This window comes from Canis aureus, chromosome 21, assembly GCF_053574225.1.
Source record: "Canis aureus isolate CA01 chromosome 21, VMU_Caureus_v.1.0, whole genome shotgun sequence".
In the NCBI taxonomy this organism is placed as follows: domain Eukaryota; kingdom Metazoa; phylum Chordata; class Mammalia; order Carnivora; family Canidae; genus Canis; species Canis aureus.
The window spans coordinates 39340423-39361441 of record NC_135631.1 but is presented as its reverse complement, the minus strand read 5'-3'; the positions used below and the strand labels follow the sequence as shown (position 1 = coordinate 39361441).

General features: G+C 40.5%; 1 protein-coding gene across 2 annotated transcripts in view; it reads left to right on the top strand.

Moving 5' to 3' along the window:
• DNAJC2 (DnaJ heat shock protein family (Hsp40) member C2) overlaps window positions 1-21019 on the top strand; it is a 41408-nt gene that overhangs the window by 5160 nt on the left and 15229 nt on the right. Inside the window, exons 3-6 of one of the 2 annotated variants that reach the window (XM_077863953.1) lie at window positions 1732-1922; window positions 7157-7232; window positions 18676-18774; window positions 19859-20000. In XM_077863953.1, the coding sequence (XP_077720079.1) occupies window positions 1732-1922; window positions 7157-7232; window positions 18676-18774; window positions 19859-20000 (508 nt within the window). The remainder of the gene's footprint in view (window positions 1-1731; window positions 1923-7156; window positions 7233-18675; window positions 18775-19858; window positions 20001-21019) is intronic. The other variant, XM_077863954.1, reaches the window with a different exon arrangement.

Sequence of the window (21019 nt, the reverse complement as noted above, 5' to 3'; positions counted from 1 at the left end):
TGGACAGGTCGCGGCCGCGCTGCTGCGGGAGCCGTTGGGTCGGTGCGTGTCGGCCTCCCGCGGCCCCGTAGTGACCCGCGCCGCGCAGACAGCCGGCCCCGGGGCGGGGTGTGCGCGGCGTCCGCCCGCCGAAGCCGGAGTCCGCGTCCGCCCGAAGGGAAAGCTCCGGAGAGGAGGCTCTTAGAGCCCCGGCGCGTGCTGCGCAGCCAGCGCTCCTCGAACTCTGTGTTGAATCCTCTCCTCCGTAGGGGACAGGAACGCTTAATTTCCCAAGCAACTAAAGCACGAAAAAATCAGTTATTTTTATTTTTAGAAAGCTGTGGGCATCGGGTACAAGGGGAGACTTGGATCGGAGTTGCTGACTGCTGGACACAGGGAAGCTTTTTGCAGTCATACGGACCCATGAAATCAAAGTGGTGTTGGGGGGTTGTTTTCCTTTTCCTGACTCAGATTACCCTTTTTTTGAACTGCTCATACACGCACGTACAGTGATTTATCCCTGCTTCTCAGGAATGACGAGGACGCCTTGCTCTGATAGGACACTTTGTGGTTTTCAAAGTGTGGTTTGTCACTCAGTCTAACACGGAACCATGCAAGATAGATACCGTTCTGGTTTTGCAGTACATCTCTGGCTCATTCTCCACAGCCCCCGAGTGTCAGACCTAGACGAAATCCAGAGCTGCTCACTTCACATCTAGAGCGAGTTTCACTGTAGCGTCGCTGTCTTAGTAGATCCTCATGAGCTGCTTGGAGAGCTGTCTTCCAGGACAAACCATTGCTAGCAAATTCTTAACATTTTTAAAAGCAACCTGAATTCGAGGTTTTAATTAAGGTATTTTGACTTGTTTTCAGAAAACCTTTTTTTTTTTTTTTTTATGATAGTTTTTTAGGACAGTTTATCATTTGTTTGTTTGTTTTTTTTTTTTTAACAATTATTGATTTGAAAGTAAAGCAGTTGGCAGCATTTATTCCCTGTTCCTCACCTTCCTCTTACATTCTCAGGAAAGTTTTGATTCATTGTTGATATTGCTGAATATTTGTCTGATAACTGGAAGAGGTTGATTGAATATTCTGTAAATACTAGGAAATGATTATTGCTAGCCCTCATGTTTACTGGATTGCAGGCATTCCTTGTTTTATGGCACTTTATTGTGCTTGGGTGATACTGCTCTTTTTTTTTTTTTTTTTTTTTTAAACAACTTGAAGGTTTGTGGCAATCCGGTGTGGAGCAAGTCTATCCGCACAACTTTTCCAGCAGTGTTTGCTTACTCTGTGTCTCTGTCACATTTTGGTAATAGAGGCTTTTAAATTTTTCAACACTGTTGTGGTGATCTGAGATCAGTGATTATGACTCCCTGACAGCTCAGATGGTGGTTACCGTTATTTAGCAATGAAGTATTTTAAAATTAAGGTATATACGTTGTTTTCTTTACACGTAATACTATTGGATTCTTAATAGACCACAATCTAGTGTAAAACATAATTTTTTGTATGCACTGGGAAACCAAAAAATATATTAGATTCACCTTTTTTTTTTGCAGTATTTGCATTTTTGTGGTGGTCTAGAACCAAACCTGCACTATCCCAGGTATCCCTGTAGTGTAATTATTTCCTTAGTTGATGGTCTTTAAATTATATTCTGATGCTGTCTCTGTTTTAATCTTATATTGCCTTGAAATAGATTTATTCCATGCAATACATTGAAGCCTCTCTTAACGCTTTCAATCACAGCCTCAACACTCTGTCAAGTTGAACCTGTGGGAAGATGGTTTGAAGCTTTTGTTAAGAGGAGAAACAGAAATGCTTCTGCCTCTTTTCAGGAACTGGAGGATAAGAAAGAGTTATCAGAGGAATCAGAAGATGAAGAATTGCAATTAGAAGAGTTTCCCATGTTGAAAACACTTGATCCCAAAGACTGGAAGGTATTTAATATCTGAATCTTTTGTTCAGTCAGATGCTTTGTTAAGTGTAGGAGGTTTTCCCATAAGTTTTCTGACACTAAGTTAAGATGCTCAACAAGAGCACCATAATTGAGCACTCATTTATTGTTAAGCTTGGAGTAGGATAGCACTCATCATAGGATACTGTCTCTGCTGGAAAAATTCTGGACATTTTCACAGAAGCGTAATGTTTGAGCTGGCCTTAAAAGGATGAAGGGCAGTTTGTTAAGCAGAGAAGGGAGAAAGGGTGTTCTGGGTAGAAGGAATAGATCTGCAAGGACACAGGAGAAAAGAATGTATACTGCCTCTTTGGGGACTAGTGAAGAGTAGAGTGGGTAGGGTGCTTGAATGGTGGTCGTGAGAAATTAGTCCTAAAACAAGATTCTAGACCAGATTGTAGTTGTAGTGGCCTTTTTATGCCATGCTAAGGAAGAAACTCAGATTTGATTTTTCAGGGCAGTAGGAAGTCATCAAAAGTTTCTAAGCTAATTTTAGCAAAGTAATTCTCCTAGCAGTACAGAAAATTGCTTGAAAAGGGAGAGCAGGGCTGGAGGGGAAGTGAATCGTTTGCTGTTCCAGGGCTAGTGCGATAATCCAAGCCTGCGAATGCATACTTGAGCTAAATTTATGCCCGGGTTTTGAGGAAGAGGGAACATGTGCTTTTTTTGGAGGTAGACTTGATAGAGCTTGGTGACCTTGGCTGTGTGGCACTAGAGAAGACGTACTCAGAAGACCTCTGAGCATTCCAGTTTGAATGACCTGCTGGAATGTGATGCCAGCCACCAAATTGGGATGTAGGAAAAAGGGAGTTTGTGGGGAATATGGTGTTTGTGTTCAAGTTTGGCTCTGTCAAAATTGATGTTCTAGTAAAAATACTGGTGAAATCTTCTAGTAGGTGGTTAAAAATCGGTCTGTGGGGCAGCCCGGTGGCGCAGAGGTTTAGCACTGCCTGCAGCCCAGGGCGTGATCCTGGAGACCCTGGATCGAGTCCCACATCAGGCTCCTTGCATGGAGCCTGCTTCTCCCTCTGCCTGTGTCTCTGCCTCTCTCTCTCTCTGTGTCTCTCTCATGAATAAATAAATAAAATCTTAAAAAAAAAAAAAAATCAGTCTGTGATTCCGAAAGGAGGATAAAGCCAAAAACATTTGCAAGTCTTTGGTAAGTCGTAGGTGGTAGTTGAAACTGGGCGAATTGAGTGACATCAGCTGAGGAGAAGGATATAGGCAGGTAGGTAGCATACAGTTTAAGTATACAATATGCAGTATATATACTGTAGAACTAAGAGTGTCAAAATTCAAATCTGGTTCTGCCCATTAGTGCACTGGGACCTTGGGAGAGTTGACAAATCTGTTTCGTGCAATGAGATTGCTAACAGCTTGGGACGCCTGGGTGGTTCAGCAGTTGAGCATCTGCCTTTGGCTCAAGGTGTGATCCCGGAGTTCCGGGATCGAGTTCCGCATCGGGCTCCCTGCATGGAGTCTGCTTCTCCCTTTGCCAGTGTCTCTGCCTCTCTTTCTCTGTCTCTCATGAATAAATAAAATCTTTTAAAAAAGAGAGATTGCTAACAGTTCAAAGGAATATAGCAAAGATTAATGCAGTGATGCATATAAAGCACTTAATGTAGTACTTGACACGTGATAAATACTGAACAGATAGTGGATAGTGAGTTCTTATCTCCTAGCTTGTTAGGATTAAATGAGGTGTATGTGTAAAGTGCTTAGAAAAGTAGATAAGCACTCAAAACATTAGCTGATTCACATACTGTCCGTATCAATTTTAAAAGAAAAGGACTGAACATTGAGGAGCCTGCATATTTAAGGGGTGGGCAGAGGAGGAAAAGCAGCAAAAGATACTAAGAAGGGTGAAAGAGGTAGAAAGAAAACAAAAAGACATTTGTTAGTTCAACAAAGGTATATTAAACATCAGGCACTAGACTATTGCAGAAACTAAGAGAGGGGTAAGTCTCAAGAAGGACAAAACAGTCACCAGTGTCACTGCTTTGGAGAGGTCAGTCATCACGTAACATGAATAATAATAAAAGTCAACGGGTTTGGCAAATGAACATCAGGTGGCCACATTGAAAGCAGTTCCAGTAAAATGGTTGAGATGGCAAGCGGTTGGGTTGCCATACATTGGGTTGAGTGATTAGAAGGTGATGAAGTGGAGACAGTGCGAAATATGCTTTTAAAAATGGGATGTAGAGAAAATACTAACTTGAGAGAAAGGCAGGGACCATTGAGGTCTACAAGGGAAAAAGAATGATGGAGAAAATCTTTGATACAGAAAAGAGTAGATGACGTCAGAACAAGGTAGTAAGGTCCATACAATGGTTCAGTTAATTGTTTCTTTCAACAAACAGGGATCAAGCATCTGGTTCGTGTCAGACACTGTTCTGGGAGCTGAGGAGTCTGATGAACAAGACAGTGTCACTGCTTCCACGTGGCTTATATAGGAGATAGATGATAAGCAAACCATCAAGGACATGGTCACCAGGTGCTAGGCAAAGAAGTAGAATAGGGTGCTGGGTAGAGTGTCCAGGTGACTGCTTAGACTGAGTGGGTGGAGAAGGCTGGTGGAGTACATTTAAGATCAAACCTGAATGACACACAAAAATCGGTGAGTGGATTCCAGGCAGAGAGCTTGTGCAGGGGCAGAAAGAAGTTTGAAGTGTGCCAGGAACTAAAGAAGGCAAATGGGTGGAATAGTGTATAAGGGCGTGGTGAGGAGGTAAGGAACAATAGTCACTGGAAAGGCATTGGAGAGTTTGAAGCAATGACAATTTTTAAGTACCCTAGAGGGAACACGAAGGAACAGAGATGGGGAGAGACGGTTGTTTATTCTAAATAAGGTGATAACATTCAAGCTGAGACTGAAGGATGAGAAGATGGCAGCCACATGGAGAGAGGGGGATGTGCTAGGTGGGGAGAACGGTACGTGAGGAGAAAGAGCTTGACATCTGTGGTGAACTGCAACACTAGAGAGTAAGAGGCCCGCAATAGCGAGAGTTAGAGGTGCTCTGTGCATTTGGGGCTCAGAGGAAAGGTCTGTGCTCAAGTCAACTGAGGAGTCATAAGCATACACAGGACTGTATTCTAGGCCTGGCACTGGCTCATGTCACCAAGGACTAAATTATAGACAAGAGAAACCCCAGAACTGAGCCTTGTAGGTCCTGGAGAAGCCAGAGCAGCTGAAAGAAGGTACTGGAATGTGGGAGGAAAACAGTGAATCACAGAAACACTAGAGGAGGGTAATATTTCAAGGAAGGAGTCTGCTGTGCTGCCACTTAGAGCTGAAGTCAAGTGAGGGCAGATGAGTGAGCTTGGATTTGGTCTCCGGAAATTCATACTGAAGAGAGCAGCCTTACCACATCCGCGGTGGGAGCGGATGGAGCAGAACCAAAGTGCAGTGGTTTGGGGGGTAAAACATGGGGATGGGTTTTTCAAGAAGTTTTTCATTGACAGCAGAGAAATAGAGAGCAGAGCAGCAGCTGGAAAGGGAAATCATGGAAGTGTTTTTAAGGATGAGGGCTAATGGGGGCGCCTGGCTGATGTCTTTGGCTCAGGTAATGATCCCGGGGTCCTGGGATAGAACCATTGGGCTCTCTGCTCAGCAGAGAGCCTGCTTCTCCTTCCTCTGTCCCTCCCCCCTGCTCATGGGTGTTCTCTCTCTCTCTCTCTCTCTCTCAAATTGATCAAATCTTTCTTTAAAAAAAAAAAAAAGCTAACATCATCTTTTATACAGATGAAGATAATCCAGTTGAAATTTAGAAAATAGAAGATGCTAGTGTTTTGAGGAGACTTAGAGAAGACAGTGTTCAGAACCAACGGGAAGGATGGAGTAGCTTGTCTTGGTAGAACAGGTTTTTTCAATTTTTAGTGGAGGGAAAGGGAAAAGATACATGGATGCAAGTCAGGTGGTAGAAAGATTGAGTAGGAATTTGAGTGGGATAATTTACATTTTTAGTTAAGCAGGAGGCAGGGCTGTTGATAAGGTAGAGAAGGATCTGTGAGGTTTGAGGAGACTAGAGAAATAGGAACCTTAGGGAGTGGAAAGGTAAACCAACTAGAACCAAGTACGATTGCCAGGCATAATGAAGAAGGCCATCCATATGAATTTTGCAGTCCTGAATTTAGGGGAAACCAGTCAGCCCAACTGACTTTTTTGTCCCATGTTTCATGCCCTTGACTTCCTTTCCTCCCCATTCACTTCTCCAATACTAGATACACCCTTTGAGTTTTGTAGGGAGACTGCAGTTACTCCTTCAATTTGAAAATTCACAAGGTCATTAACCAAAGCAGAAATGAAAGTAGGTATTTCCTCTCCAGAGAATCCTCATCCCTCACTTTCTCAAAATTTCCATCCAACCTACCTTCTTTGCTCTACGTGACTCCTAGTCCTGTCATTGCCCTGGCCCAAACCTGTGGGGCTGTAATAATGCTTCCCTTTGTTTTGAAATCTTTCTGGCTATACTTTGTTTTTTTGTTTTTTTTAATTTTTTATTTATTTACGATAGTCACAGAGAGAGAGAGGCAGAGACATAGGCAGAGGGAGAAGCAGGCTCCATGCACCGAGAGCCCGATGTGGGATTCGATCCCGGGTCTCCAGGATCGCGCCCTGGGCCAAAGGCAGGCGCTAAACCGCTGCGCCACCCAGGGATCCCCTTTCTGGCTATACTTTGATTTAGGGTGACCAGAAGATATTAGTAGGTGTTAACAGAAAAAAGGGCTCAGTGGTCAAGTAAGTTTTTTTTTTTTTTTTAAGATTTTATTTATTTATTCATGAAAGACACAGAGAGAGGGCCAGAGACACAGGCAGAGGGAGAAGCAGGCTCCATGCAGGGAGCCTGACTGGGACTCAACCCCGGAACTCCAGGATCATGCCCTGGGCCGAAGGCAGGTGCTAAACCGCTGAGCCACCCAGGGATTTTCTCAAGTAAGTTTAGAAAATGCTGGGTTTTATAGGTTTCTGTTTGCTTGGTGTTTTTTTTTTTTTTTTTTTTTAATTGCAGGACTTCTCAGAGTCTTTATTAGGTTTATGTACATTAAAATCATGAAGGCTGTATCACTGTCCACATTTCCTAGACTTAGAACAGAATCCATTTATATGCACCGTCTCATTGGACTCCTAGTATGGGAAGCACTATTTTAGGATACCAGCACAAGGGATAAGATATGTTGCTCCATTTCACATTTGACTATCTTTCGTGTCTTTATCAGAACCAAGATCATTATGCAGTACTTGGACTTGGACATGTAAGATACAAGGCTACACAGAGACAGATCAAAGCAGCTCGTAAGTACTTAGTTGTTTTGAAATAATGCAGTATCTGGTATAGGAACTGTTATCCTTTTGAAAAGGTATGCGCAATCATAGTCTATAGTGATAAATCTAGATTCAACAGCATTTGTTATGTTGTCATAATGATGCATAACCACACTCTTTTTACCTTCAGAACAGAAAAAAAAAACAATCTCATGCATGGACTTTCTCACTGAGATAAGAAATCAGAGGGTGCATGGGTGGGTGTGTTTGTGACCAAGATAAAAAACATTTTTCCAACGCAGGCTTTTAAAAAATGTTTCATTTCTCTTTAGAAGTATGGCCAGCTGTATTTAGTGGGAGCTGACTTGTTACTTAGGTTTTTTGATGTTATTTTGTAGTTTAGGTTACATTTTTATTGATACCACCCTGTCTGTTCTGCCCAAGGAAGAATTATATGATGTTTTACTATCCTCTTCACTAACAAGATTAAAAATTGGGGGGGAGTTGTTGGAAACCTGGTCTTCACATGCCTTATAAAACACCAGCCCCTTAGTGCCCTTCACACCACTCGGTTCACCTGGTTAGTAAAGTTTGATGAACAAGATGAAGGTGATTAGTTTTCTGTGTTTTAAGAGAATGTTCTACCCTCCACTCTAGAGAATAGATATTGAGGTCAGAGGAGGTAAGATTGTGACCATATGAAAAAGGAGTTAGGGAGTTAAGGCCAGTCAAGAGGAGAAAGTAGAGTACTTGGGTGAAGATGGCTGAATGACACCCGTCTCATGTTGAAAAATACTAGTTGATATTCAGTGTAGTAGATAAACTCAAAGTTTTCTCCATTAATGCCTATATTTAGGAAAAACACGGGAAATATTTTTATCAAGGAAATGGAATTTATGAGATTATTTTAGATCTATTATTTGGTTTCTTAAAAAGCTGGCATAGTTTTAGACTAAGCATATGTTAATGTATATGAAGAGTCATTGAAAAATACATGAATGCCAGGGAAATTCATTTGCCATGGGAAAATACTTGCAAAGTCTTGCTATGTGAAAGAACAGCATACAAATACCAAATGAGTCTTGGAACATATAAATTTGTGAGGGAACCCTGGGTGGCGCAGCGGTTTGGCGCCTGCCTTTGGCCCAGGGCGCGATCCTAGAGACCCGGGATCGAATCCCACGTCGGGCTCCCGGTGCATGGAGCCTGCTTCTCCCTCTGCCTGTGTCTCTGCCTCTCTCTCTCTCTCTGTGTGACTATCATAAATAAATAAAAATTTAAATTAAAAAAAATAAATAAAAATAAATAAATAAATTTGTGAAAGAATTAGAAGTGATTTAGAACTGTGAAAATAGTTGATGTTTTAAGGTGAAGGAATTGTTTTTTTCTCTAAAGATAAAAAACGTACAATAAGCTCTAAAAGAAACATTCATTTGTTTCTAATTCCAATCACTTAAATTGGCATAATAGAAATTAATTGAATACTCTATAGCCAGAAGCTTTGCAACCTTGGTACACAGATTATTGACATTAAGTAGAATTATAATTCACTTTCTGCCACTGTGTATTTTCAGTATTTATTCAAAAGGCAACAGTCATTCTCTTACCTCTATCGTTATAAAATAGGCTGTTGCTGCTTTACTGCTTTCTGAAATTTAGTCCAAAAGTAAAAATGCAAAGTTAGTGTTTATAAATCGTTACTGTTAGCACAAAGAAGTAGGCTCAGTTAAAAAGTCTTAACTGCGTTTGCAATCTTTCAAATTCTTACATCCTATTGTGCACATAAAAGAGTTTTTTTTTTTTAATGTAATTTGAATTGCTGTAATGAAAATTAGCCAGTTAAGGGTGAATAAAGTAAGTGGTCATTTTTTTCCTTCTCTAAAAAGAATAAGTCATTAGAAAAGTTGAATGACGGGTTAAGAGAAAGTACTTGAATACTAAAAGTGGTATTTCAGTTGCTTACATAATTTTGTTTTGAAGTAAAATAGCTACACTGGCAAATGATGCATGTAGGTCTGATATTCTTTGCATGGAAATAAAGTCTTTGGTGACTTGGATTTTCTAAATTTAATAATTTAGTTTAAAATATTTCTGGCATTTTAAACTGAAGCTGTTCATTATGCTTCTTAAAAATTAAAAGTCCTGTTCAGAGACATCTTATAATAGTAGCAATATGAATGTACAATAAGCCTTTTTGCTACGGTTCTCTCAGAACATCCTAGAAACTGTATTCAGTGGGAGGAGCGGGGGGCATCTTTGAGATTTCAGTAATCAACTGCTGTTCCCAAAGTACCCTTGTTTCTTTTTCAGTTGTTCTTTGGCTCCTTTATTTTCAATATTGAGAAATATCTTTTGTCCCCTCCCCAAGAGACGGTATAGAACCGTCTCAGACTCTAGCATACATGCATGAGTAAAGATTAGGCAGAGAATTCAATGAAGAAAAATCCTGTGCAGCGTAAGAGGAGACTATCCAACAAAAAATTGAGACATCATGGCTCAGACTTCTATCATAAGGTTCAAAAGAAGATTTAACTATCTTCCCATGTTGTCAATAAAATACGAAGACACTGCTTTGGGGGGTGGTGTAGACATTGCAGAAAAAGACTAGGGGAAATTAAAAAGAATTGCATGGACACTGAAAACAGAAGAGCAGAACCTACAGTTAGAAAAACAGGGGCAGCCCCGCCAGGTGGCTCAGTGGTTTAGCTCTGCCTTTGGCCCGGGGCGTGATCCTGGAGACCTGGGATCGAGTTCCACGTCGGGCTCCCTGCATGGAGCCTGCTTCTCCCTCTGCCTGAGTCTCTGCCTCTCTCTCTCTCTGTCTCTCATGAATAAATAAATAAATAAAATCTTGAAAAAAAAAACAGATAACTAAGACATGCAAGAATGGTGATGAATAACAAAACATTAGCTTGAGCGGAAATCAAATACAAAAAACTCTAATTCCATTTACATGAAGTTCAAGAGCATGCAAAAAGTTGTCTGTGGTAAAGGAAATCAGGTGGGTAGCGTATGGGAGTTGACTAGAAAGGGTAAAGGGAAACTCGGTAATAGAATGGTCTGTATTGGGATACATGGGTGGCTCAGTGGTTAAGCGTCCGCCTTTGGTTCAGGGTGTGATCCTGGAGTCCTGGGATCGAGTCCCACTTCTGGCTCTCTGCATGGAGCCTGCTTCTCCCTCTGCCTGTGTCTCTGCCTCTCTCTCTCTGTGTATCTCATGAATAAACAAATAAAATGTTTTTAAAAATAAAAAAAGAAATGGTCTGTATTTTCTTTGGTGGTAGTTACAGGGGTGTATACAATTGTCAAAACTCAATGTAAATTTTAATTTAGCAGATGTAATTAAACAAAGCAAAATAACAATTACTCGGGAAATCGTTTACACTCTTTGCAGCCTAGAAATATACAAAAATTGTGTTAAGGGATTCCTTTTGTGTAGGAGTAAAGTCATTGCCTGTCAAAACTTAAGGAATGGTGATTAAAGCTGTACCATAAGTAAGTTCATTGATTTAAACTACTGTTACTAAAAAAAATAAAAAGTAAAAAGAAATAAACTACGGTTACTTTTTAAAAAGAGGGAAAAATAAAATGGGTATCCAATTCATACGTTTAAAAGAATAGCACTATGGAACATGGAGAGAAAAATAGAAGAGATAAAACAACAATATCCCAAAATGGATTTACAAGAAGAAAAAAAAATAGTGAAATACAAAAAGAAAACCATGACAGAAGATATTTTTGATTGAGACCACTATTAAATGTAATATAGATTCAAAATTTTTTATTAACTTTCTTGAAATTGGGGAAGGGGGACACCTCGGTGGCTCAGTGTTTGAGCATCTGCCTTCGGCTTGGGGCTTGATCCTGGAGTCCCGGGATTGAGTCCCACATCGGGCTCTCTGCAGGGAGCCTGCTTCTCCCTCTGCCTATGTCTCTGCCTCTCTCTCTCTGTGTCTCTCATGAATAAATAAATCTTTAAAAAAACAATCGGGAAGAAATTTTAAAGGCAGATGTTCTAAAGATTTTATTTATTTTAGAGCATATACATGAATGGGGAGTGCATAGGGAGAGAAAGAATCTCCAGCAGACTCTGCACTGAGCTTGGAGCCTGACATGGAGCTTGATCTCACAATCCCAAGATCATGAGCTGAGCCCAAACCAAGAGTCAGATGTTTAACCAACTGAGCCACTCAGGCATCAGTAAGTAGGAAGAAATCTGAAAAGTCATCAAAGTGTTAACCTCCTGAAAAAAAAAAGTTTTTAGGGGAGCCTGGCTGGCTCAGCAGAGCATGCAATCCTTGATCTTGAGGTTGTGAGTTCAAGCCTCACAGTAAGTGTAGAGATTACTAAAATAAGCTTTTAAAAATAATAGCAAATACAATTCAACAGCACATTAAAGGAATGATACCCACGAACAGGTAGGATTTCTCTCAGGAATCTAATTTAGGAAATATATTAATATACCTAAGTTTATTTATAGGTTAGTAATACATGATTTCCTAATTAGTGAAAATATAGAATGTAATTTAATACACATTCCTTTTTGATAAATAGAACTTTGCAAACAAATACAGTTAATTTCCTACTTTGGTAAGTCACACCCAACCAACAAACTTTTTTTTTTTTTTTTTTAAGATTTTATTTATTCATGAGAGAGAGAGAGAGGCAGAGGGAGAAGCAGGCTCCATGCAGGGAGCCCGACGTGGGACTCCATCCTAGATCTCCAAGATCAGGCCCTGGGAGGAAGGTGGCGCTAAACCGCTGAGCCACCTGGGCTGCCCCACAACCAACAAACTTAATCATGTGGTGTTAATGATAATTACCTTTAAAATCCATGGGAGGGGGGTGCCTGGGTCGCTCAGTCCATTAGGCATCTGCCTTTGTAATTGAGCCCCCACATTAGGTTCCCTGCTGAGCAAGGAGCCTGCTTCTCCCCCTACCCCACCCCACCTCTTCCCTCTGCGCATATGCTCTCTTTCAAATCTTTAAAAATAAATGCATGGGAGAAGCTAACCTGCCTATTATTGTTTATGCTATTTTAGGAGTGTGGTTTAGTGAATTAAGATATTAAAAGAACGATCAGAAAGGAGAGAAAAAACATTATTTGTAGGTAATACGGGATCTATCTAGAAAACCAAAAGGGGTTGAGTCAAATAGCTAAATGCAGGAGAAATACGCAGAAATAATAATTTTTGGAAGTTTCCATCAAATTTGTTAGGAGGGGGATCCCTGGGTGGCGCAGCGGTTTAGCGCCTGACTTTGGCCCGGGGCGCGATCCTGGAGCACCGGGATCGAATCCCACGTCGGGCTCCCGGTGCATGGAGCCTGCTTCTCCCTCTGCCTGTGTCTCTGCCTCTCTCTCTCTCTTTCTGTGTGTGACTATCATAAATAAATAAAAATTTTAAAAAAATTTGTTAGGAGGGCATAATCATTTTAAAGATGATCCCAGGGCAAGAATAGGTAATTAGAAACAAACCATGATTAAATTTACTATAATAAAGGAGACATACGTCATTGGAGAAGGGAAGGATTATTAGATGTTATTAGAACTTAGAAAGCTTTAGATATTTACTTGAATATGTTAAAATTCTAAAATTTAAAAATTTTTTCAGGGATCCCTGGGTGGCGCAGCGGTTTGGCGCCTGCCTTTGGCCCAGGGCGCGATCCTGGAGACCCGGGATCGAGTCCCACATCGGGCTCCCAGTGCATGGAGCCTGCTTCTCCCTCTGCCTGTGTCTCTGCCTCTCTCTCTCTCTCTCTCTGTGTGTGACTATCATAAATAAATAAAAATAAAAAAAATAAAAAAAAGAAAAAAAAAAAGAAAAAAAATAAAAATTTTTTCAGTTCTAACCCTAAAAAATAATGAAACTACAAAATATTAAAATTGTTGAGAATAAAGTACTTTATAAGTTTATCAGTACTGAAAAAAATTATAAAGGAAATGATCAGTAATCATAAATGAAAATGATATATATGGTATACAAATGTGTGTGACTTTACATACATATGACATATGCATATATGTTATTATACATGTAAAACTTCTATTTTGAGGATTTTGCGCCATTATTTAGAGTTCCCATTAGGTTACTTAGCTGTGAAAGTCCCCCATCTCAAAAAGTCAAAGTTTTGCATACGTATAAATAACGTATATATGTTATGATATATGTAGAATGTATGATGTATATCACAAAATTACAATATTCATAGAAAAAGCATTTTAGGGATCCCTGGGTGGCTCAGCGATTCAGCGTCTGCCTTTGGCCCAGGGCATGATCCTGGGGTCCCAGGATCGAGTCCCACGTCGGGCTCCCGGGGAGGAGCCTGCTTCTCCCTCTGCCTGTGTCTCTGCCTTTCTTTCTCTATCTATCATGAATGAATAAATTTTTAAAATCTTAAAAAAAAAAAAAAACATTTTAGAAACATACAGTAGATAATCCCTTTTTATTTTTTTTATTTTTTTTTTAATGTTTTATTTATTTATGATAGTCACAGAGAGAGAGAGAGGCAGAGACACAGGCAGAGGGAGAAGCAGGCTCCATGCACCGGGAGCCCGATGTGGGATTCGATCCCGGGTCTCCAGGATCGCGCCCTGGGCCAAAGACAGGCGCTAAACCGCTGCGCCACCCAGGGATCCCGATAATCCCTTTTTAAATTAAAGCTGAGGTAGTAAGAAAATTGAGCTTTACTGAGCAGGAATAGAACAGTAAGGAGTTTGCGGGTCTCAGTTTTTTCACTGTAAAATTTATTTTTTTAAACATTATTTATTCATGACAGACACAGAGAGGGGGGCGGAGAGGCAAGACACAGGCATAGGGAGAAGCGGGTTCCCTGCGTGGGACTTGATCCCAGGTCCCCAGGATCACACCCTGGACTGAAGGCGGCGCTAAACCGCTGGGCTACCAGGGCTGCCCTTTTCACTGTAAAATTTAAAGTGTGACTAGATAAAGCATCCCTTCTAGTTCTAAAATTCTACATTAGTTCCTCATAAGCCATTTTACAGCCCAAATTACTGTAGAAAATCTAGAAGTCATTTCCATATTCAGGAAAATGTTCATGGAAGACATAAGTAAAAAATGACTTTGAGAGATGGATGAATTTGGTCTAGGTGAATGAAGACAGGAGGTAATTCCAAGCAAATGAGTAAGAGTTAACAGGGCACAGTGACAAAATAATTGAGCTAAGGTCCTTGTACAGTGAACAGTTCAGGCAAGGAATATTTTTAAAGAATCTGTTGATCACTCTTAAAGCATATTTCTCTGAATTAGTAACTGAGCACTTTACATTTGCCAAAAAGTTTATTAATAGAACTTAGGAGTTTAAAGGAAGTGATCACTTGTTTTATTTTTTATTTATTTACTTTTTTTGATCACTTGTTTTAAAATAACTTTTGTTTTAGGGGATCCCTGGGTGGCTCAGCGGTTTAGCACCTGCCTTTGGCCCAGGGTGCCATCCTGGAGTCCTGGGATCGAGTCCCACTTCGGGCTCCCGGCATGGAGCTGCTTCTCCCTCCTGTGTCTCTGCCTCTCTATGTCTATCATAAATAAATAAGTAAATCTTAAAAAATAAAATAAAATACATGTTAAATCACGTATTACTTAAAACCTTTATCTGATACAACAGTAAGTAATAAATAGCTTGTAAGGGATCCCTGGGTAGCTCAGTGGTTTAGCACCTGCCTTTGGCCCAGGGCGAATCCTGGAGTCCTGTGATTGAACCCTGCATCGGGCTCCCTGCATGGAGCCTGCTTCTCCCTCTGCCTATGTCTCTCTCTCTCTCTCTCTCTCATGAGTAAATAAATAAAATCTTTATAAAATACATAAATAGCTTGTGATTCTCATGGGGGATATATAGAGAGGAAACTTAACCAAAGGGAAAAAAAATGCTTTTTTAAAACATAAGTGTCATCAGGGGCACCTGGGTGGCTCAGCCAGTTAAGTGTCTGATTCTTGATTTTTTTTTTTTTTTTAAGATTTCTGTTTATTTATTTGATGGAGCAAATAGGCAGAGCCACAGGCAGAGGGAGGAGAATCAGGCTCACCACTGAGCAAGGAGCACCACATGGGGCTCCATCCCAGGACCCTGGGACCATAACCTGAGCAGAACACAGATGCTTAACCGACTAAGCCACCCAGGCGCCCCAACTCTTGATTTCAACTCAAGTCATGATCTCAGCGTCTGTGAGATCAAGCCCCAGGTTGAGCATCATACTGGGGGGTGGAGCCTGCTTAAGGTTCTCTCTCTCCCCCACCACCACTCTCCGGCCCGCTTGTGATCTTTCTAATAAATAAATAAGCAAAAATTTTAAATGTTGAAAAAATACAGAAGGTAATCACAGCAGATGGAAAAAGCATTAGTGTCAAGCATTATGGATTGAGAGAGGCAGTATACAAGCACAACCTGAAGAATCAGGCTGCCTGGGTTGAAGCTTGATTTGCCAGGGACTATGGATGATGGGTTGCAGTGGTCATGGTTACTTAACTATTTTGCCTCAATTTCCTGTTCTGTAAAATGAAGAAAATAATAACACTTTCTTCATAGGGTTATTGAGAAGATTAATAAATGGTGCCTAGCACATATTAAATGCTCAATAGATATTGACAGCTAGCTATATGTTATTGTAGCTAGCCAGTCATATAGACTGAGAAACTAAAAGAACTTTTCCTTCCTCCATAGATGAAGGATGAAAGTTAGAAACAAGAAAAATTGTTGCTCCTCAATAATAGAGGTTTAAATGATTAATACCTTGTGCTTGTGAGGCTGCAGTGTAAAATACATGTTCACATAGAAGTATGAAGTGGTCCATTATTTAGAAAGGAACTTGTTCTATATTTTCACTCACTAATTTCACCTCTGTAAATATATCCTAAGGACAAAGAATCCAGAATATGTGCAAATACGTCTCTACAAAATTATTAAAATTGGCATTTATTTATAGTAGTGGAAAATTGGAAGCAATCTATCCAAAAATGAATAGTCAAATTATGATAAATCTACTTGAAGTACTTTACTAAATAATGATTAAAATTTTTTGAAGGAGGGATCCCTGGGTGGCTCAGCAGTTTAGTGCTGGTTTTTCTTTCACTTAGTATTGTAACAAGTGCTAGTGGTTCTAGGACACTGGACAGTGTGTTCCATTTGTACTAAAATTCTTATTTGGGGCAGCCCTGGTGGCGCAGTGGTTTAGCGCCACCTTCAGCCCAGGGCGTGATCCTGGGGACCCCGGATCAAGTCCCATGTCAGGCTCCCTGCATGGAGCCTGCTTTTCCCTCTGCCTGTGTCTCTGCCTCTCTCTCTCTCTCTCTCTCTGTCTCTCATGAATAAATAAATTTTAAAATTAAAAACACTACTTTTTTACTCCCCCACATGCTTTTTATGTATATGTTGTCATATTTTACATCTCTTTATTTTGTGTATTTTTTGACTGATTTTTGTTGATACAATTGATTTTATGACTTTTGTCTTTTTACCTTCATCCTAGCTTTATAGGTGATCTATCTTCACTGTATGTTTGCTTTTACCAATGAAGTTTTCCTTTCACTATTTTCTTCTGTTTATGGCCTATTCTTTTCACTTAAAGAATTCCCTTTAACATTTCTTGTAAGGCTGGTTTAGAGTAATGGACTCCTTCAACTTTTATCTTGCAAACTCTTTCTCCTTTAATTCTGAATGGTAACCTTGCTGGGTATAATATTCTTGGTTTTAGATTTTTTTTCCCCCAGCACTTTGAATATATCATGGCACTCTCTTCTGGCCTGCAAAGTTTCTGCTGAAAAATCAACCTTATCGGGTTCCTAACTGTTTCCTTTTCTCTTACTGCTTTAAGATTCTGTGTTTATCTTTAATTTTTGCCAATTAATTATGTGTTGGGGTAGACCTTCTGGGTTTCCATCTCCTTTATGGGCTTCCTTTGTGTTCTGAAACTGGATATCTGTTTCCTTTTACAGGTTAGGGAAATTTTCAACCATTATTTCTTCAAATAAATCTTCTGTCCCTATCTCTGTCCTTCTGTGACCTCTTTATCCAGATGTTATCATACTTGATGTTGTTGCAGAGGTCCCTTAAACATAACCTCATTTTTTAAATTTTTTTTTTCTTTTTGCTGTTCATTGTTTTCCATTACCCTGTCCTTCTAATCGCTGATCATTCTTCTGCATTCTCTAATCTGGCATTGATCCTTTCTAGTTTGTTTTTCGTATTTCTGTCTCTTTGTTAAAGTACTCACTGAATCATCCACTCTTCCCTCCAACCCAATGAATATCTTTATGACCATTACTTTGAGCCTTTAATCAGGTTGATTGCTTATTTCCATTTTGCTTAATAGCTCTTTTTTCTTGGCTCTTGTTTTGCTCTTCCATTTGGATCATATTCCTATCTCCTTGGTTTGTTACTCTGTGTGTCTGTGTGTTTGGTCAGTCCTCTCCCTCTCTTGTTCTTGAAAGTAGTTGCCTTATGTTAGAAGTGTCCTGTGGTGCCCAGTAGTGCATTCCCCACCCTCGTCACCAGAACTAGGCCCTCCAGAAATGTTTAGTGTGGGGACTGCATGCCCCCTCCTGTGACTGGTCCAAGACTGCTGTGGATGCAGTGGAGGCCAGGCTTGCTCCTAGCACAGCTGGTTTGGAGGTCAGATTACAATTGTTTAAGGTGGATGGGGATGACCCAGGCTACCTACCTACCAGGTGTGGTGGTGGGTCAGGAGTCATTTAGGATGAGCGCCTTTGGGAGGAGTGGTTCTGAGGGGAGCATGGAGTGGGGCAACTAGTGTTAGCAAGGTAAATGGAGAATGTCACAACCAGCTCCCACCAACATCAGAACAGCAAGGCTGGAGAAGGGCAAGGAAAATGGCAACTGCTAGCACTTTTCCTTCTGCAGAAAGTGCCTCCAGGTCCCTGTCTGTCTGGCATTTGCCCTGTAGTTAGTAAACCTCTGTCACATACAACCCATGTACTATTAAGATTGCTGCCTCTGTTAAAAAAAAAAAAAAAAAAAGATTGCTGCCTCTGTGCTGGGTTTCAGGGTGAGTGATGTAGTGCACTGGCCCTGTAAAAGCAGAGTCTTAGTATAGCCTTCTAGCTCCTGGAATTAAGCCCCACTGATTTTAAAGCTAGATGTTATGGGGCCTCCTCTTCTCTGTATGAAACTCCAGGGCAAGGGAGCCCAGTGGGCACTTGATCCCCTCATTCCTCAGGGAGGACCTCTGTACCTGAAATATCCTTCCTGCCACACTGGGGATTTGGTTCTGGATAGCATCTCTTCCCCTGTCAATGTGGCTTTTTCTTTACATCTTTAGCTATGAAAAAGCTGTTCTGTTGGGTCTTCAGGTCCTTTTCAGAGTGAGTTGCAGTCTTGATGGGTTCGTGGGAGGAGATGAGCTCAGGATCCTCCTACGCCGCCATCTTCCCAAGCTCTTCATCTTTATTTTTAGTTTTGATGCATGAAGTGACAAATTGTCTAAATCTGGCCTGTTTTGCAGATAAAGCAATGGTTTTAAAACATCACCCAGACAAACGGAAAGCAGCTGGTGAACCAATAAAAGAAGGAGATAATGACTACTTCACTTGCATAACTAAAGGTAAGAAAATACTTTTAGAGTCCGGAATTTCTAATAGTGGTGATGTTTATTAAGTGCTGGGATTGGATTCCTAGTATATATTCTGTAGTTAATTTAACTACACCATGACATTTCAAAACATTTTCATTTATATCTGGTTGTTTCTGATAATCTGCCCCAGAGCCTCACTATAACAAAGTGAGGTTCTCCCAACCAGCAGCATCAGCAGTACCTGACAGCTTATCAGGAATGCAGAAGCTTGGGCCCCACCCCAGATCTACTGACACAGACTGCATTTTAACAAGATCATCAGGTGATTCTTAAAGAAGCTCATCTTAGAGTTAATTCATCCTAAGTGTTAGGTCTAACAAGAATACTAGTTTCTCCATTTCAGCTACTTAGTAGGACTAAATTATTCCTCGGATGTTTTGCTAATTTAAATCCAAAAATTGATTATATCCTCCTTTGGACCCTACAACTGTTTATTGCTGTTTATATAACCATATCTTCATTCAGCAAATTAGTATAGGTTGTTGCCATTTCTAAATGTGTCCTTAAATGTGATTTTACTCCCAATATGGGGCTTGAACGCACGACCCCGAGGTCAAGATCTGAGCTGAGATCAAGAATTGGATGCTTAACTGACTGAGCCACCCAGGAGCCCCTGATTGTACATTTAGATGCTAAATTTTTTAAATTGTGTACATATGTTTCAAACTTAACTTTTTGGCCCATTCTTACACAGTGCTCAAGATGCTAAAGATTCTTTGATTTTTTTTTACATCCTTGGAATCTAGCAGCTAATTTTCTATTTGTTTTTCCTTAGAGTCATGCATTCTTAAGGGATGAGTATTTAACCATTGTTTTTGTTACGTGCCTTCCAGAAGAGGTACTGAAAGAAGTTGTGAAGTGAGATTAGATCCCATAAGTGCTGGAGGTGTCAGTAGTTAGAGTCCATCTTTTCCTTCCCACAAGCACACAAAATTTTTAAATATGAAAAATAACTTTTTATTAAGGAAGGGAATTTTTTTTCTCACTTATGAGTGGTTTCAAAGGAAAAAAAATGTAGAGTCGTGGTGATGTGACCTTATCATTTTCTCCTCAGCTTATGAAATGTTATCTGATCCAGTGAAAAGACGGGCATTCAACAGTGTAGATCCTACTTTTGATAACTCAGTTCCTTCTAAAAGTGAAGCCAAGGACAATTTCTTCGAAGTGTTCTCCCCAGTGTTTGAAAGGAATTCTAGGTGAGTTAAGGGATCTCCTTGTGACCATAATGCTGTATTGGCTTGTTTCCTCTGGTAAGAGTTTTGCTCTCTTCCTCCTCCTCCTCCTCTTAACAGAATTGAGCCCCGCTGGTGAACAGACTGCTCTTTTTTTTTTTTTTTAATTTTTTAATTTTTTTATGATAGTCACAGAGAGAGAGAGAGAGAGAGAGAGGCAGAGACATAGGCAGAGGGAGAAGCAGGCTCCAAGCACCGGAAGCCCGACGTGGGATTCGATCCCGGGTCTACTAGGATCACGCCCTGGGCCAAAGGCAGGCGCTAAACCGCTGCGCCACCCAGGGATCCCCAGACTGCTCTTATTTTGCTCTCCAAACAGAAGTTCTGCGTCTCCATGGCGAAATTCCCTTACACCTCAGGGGATGTTTTTCTTTCTGATTTCCTTTGTGGGAAAGAGCAATAGCTGACTTTATGTAATGCAATATTATTACTTAGGTGACAGTAACTTCCCATTCTTTTGCTCGCCCTTTACTGATGTGCATGTACTCAGTTTAGCCCCTTATCATTTGATAAAGTTTTTGTTCTTTCTGAGCTATTTCTTGGAGCATTTCATTATCATAAGGGTCTCTAACAAAGGATGATAGATCTTTAATGTTAGTGTATATATAATTTATTTCATTAAAGTCAGGTTTGTTTAAGACTTTATTTACTTATTAGAGAGAGCGCACATAAGCGGGGGTGGAGGGAGCAGGTTCCCTGCTGATGCAGGACTCGATTCCAGGACCCTAGGATCATGACCTGAGCCGAAGGCAGGCGCTTGACCGACTGATTCACCCAGGTGCCCCTAAAGTCAGTTTTTTAGTGATGTATATCACTATTCTACTTTTTTTATTATTCCATCTACGCTGCAAGATTTCCTTAGATCACAGCGTGGCTGCACATTGGAATCACCTGAAGAGCTTGAAAAACTCCTGATGGCTGTGTTCCGCCTGGAGAGCTTGTGATTTAATTGTGATTTCGACTTAATGAGTTTGGAATGCCTG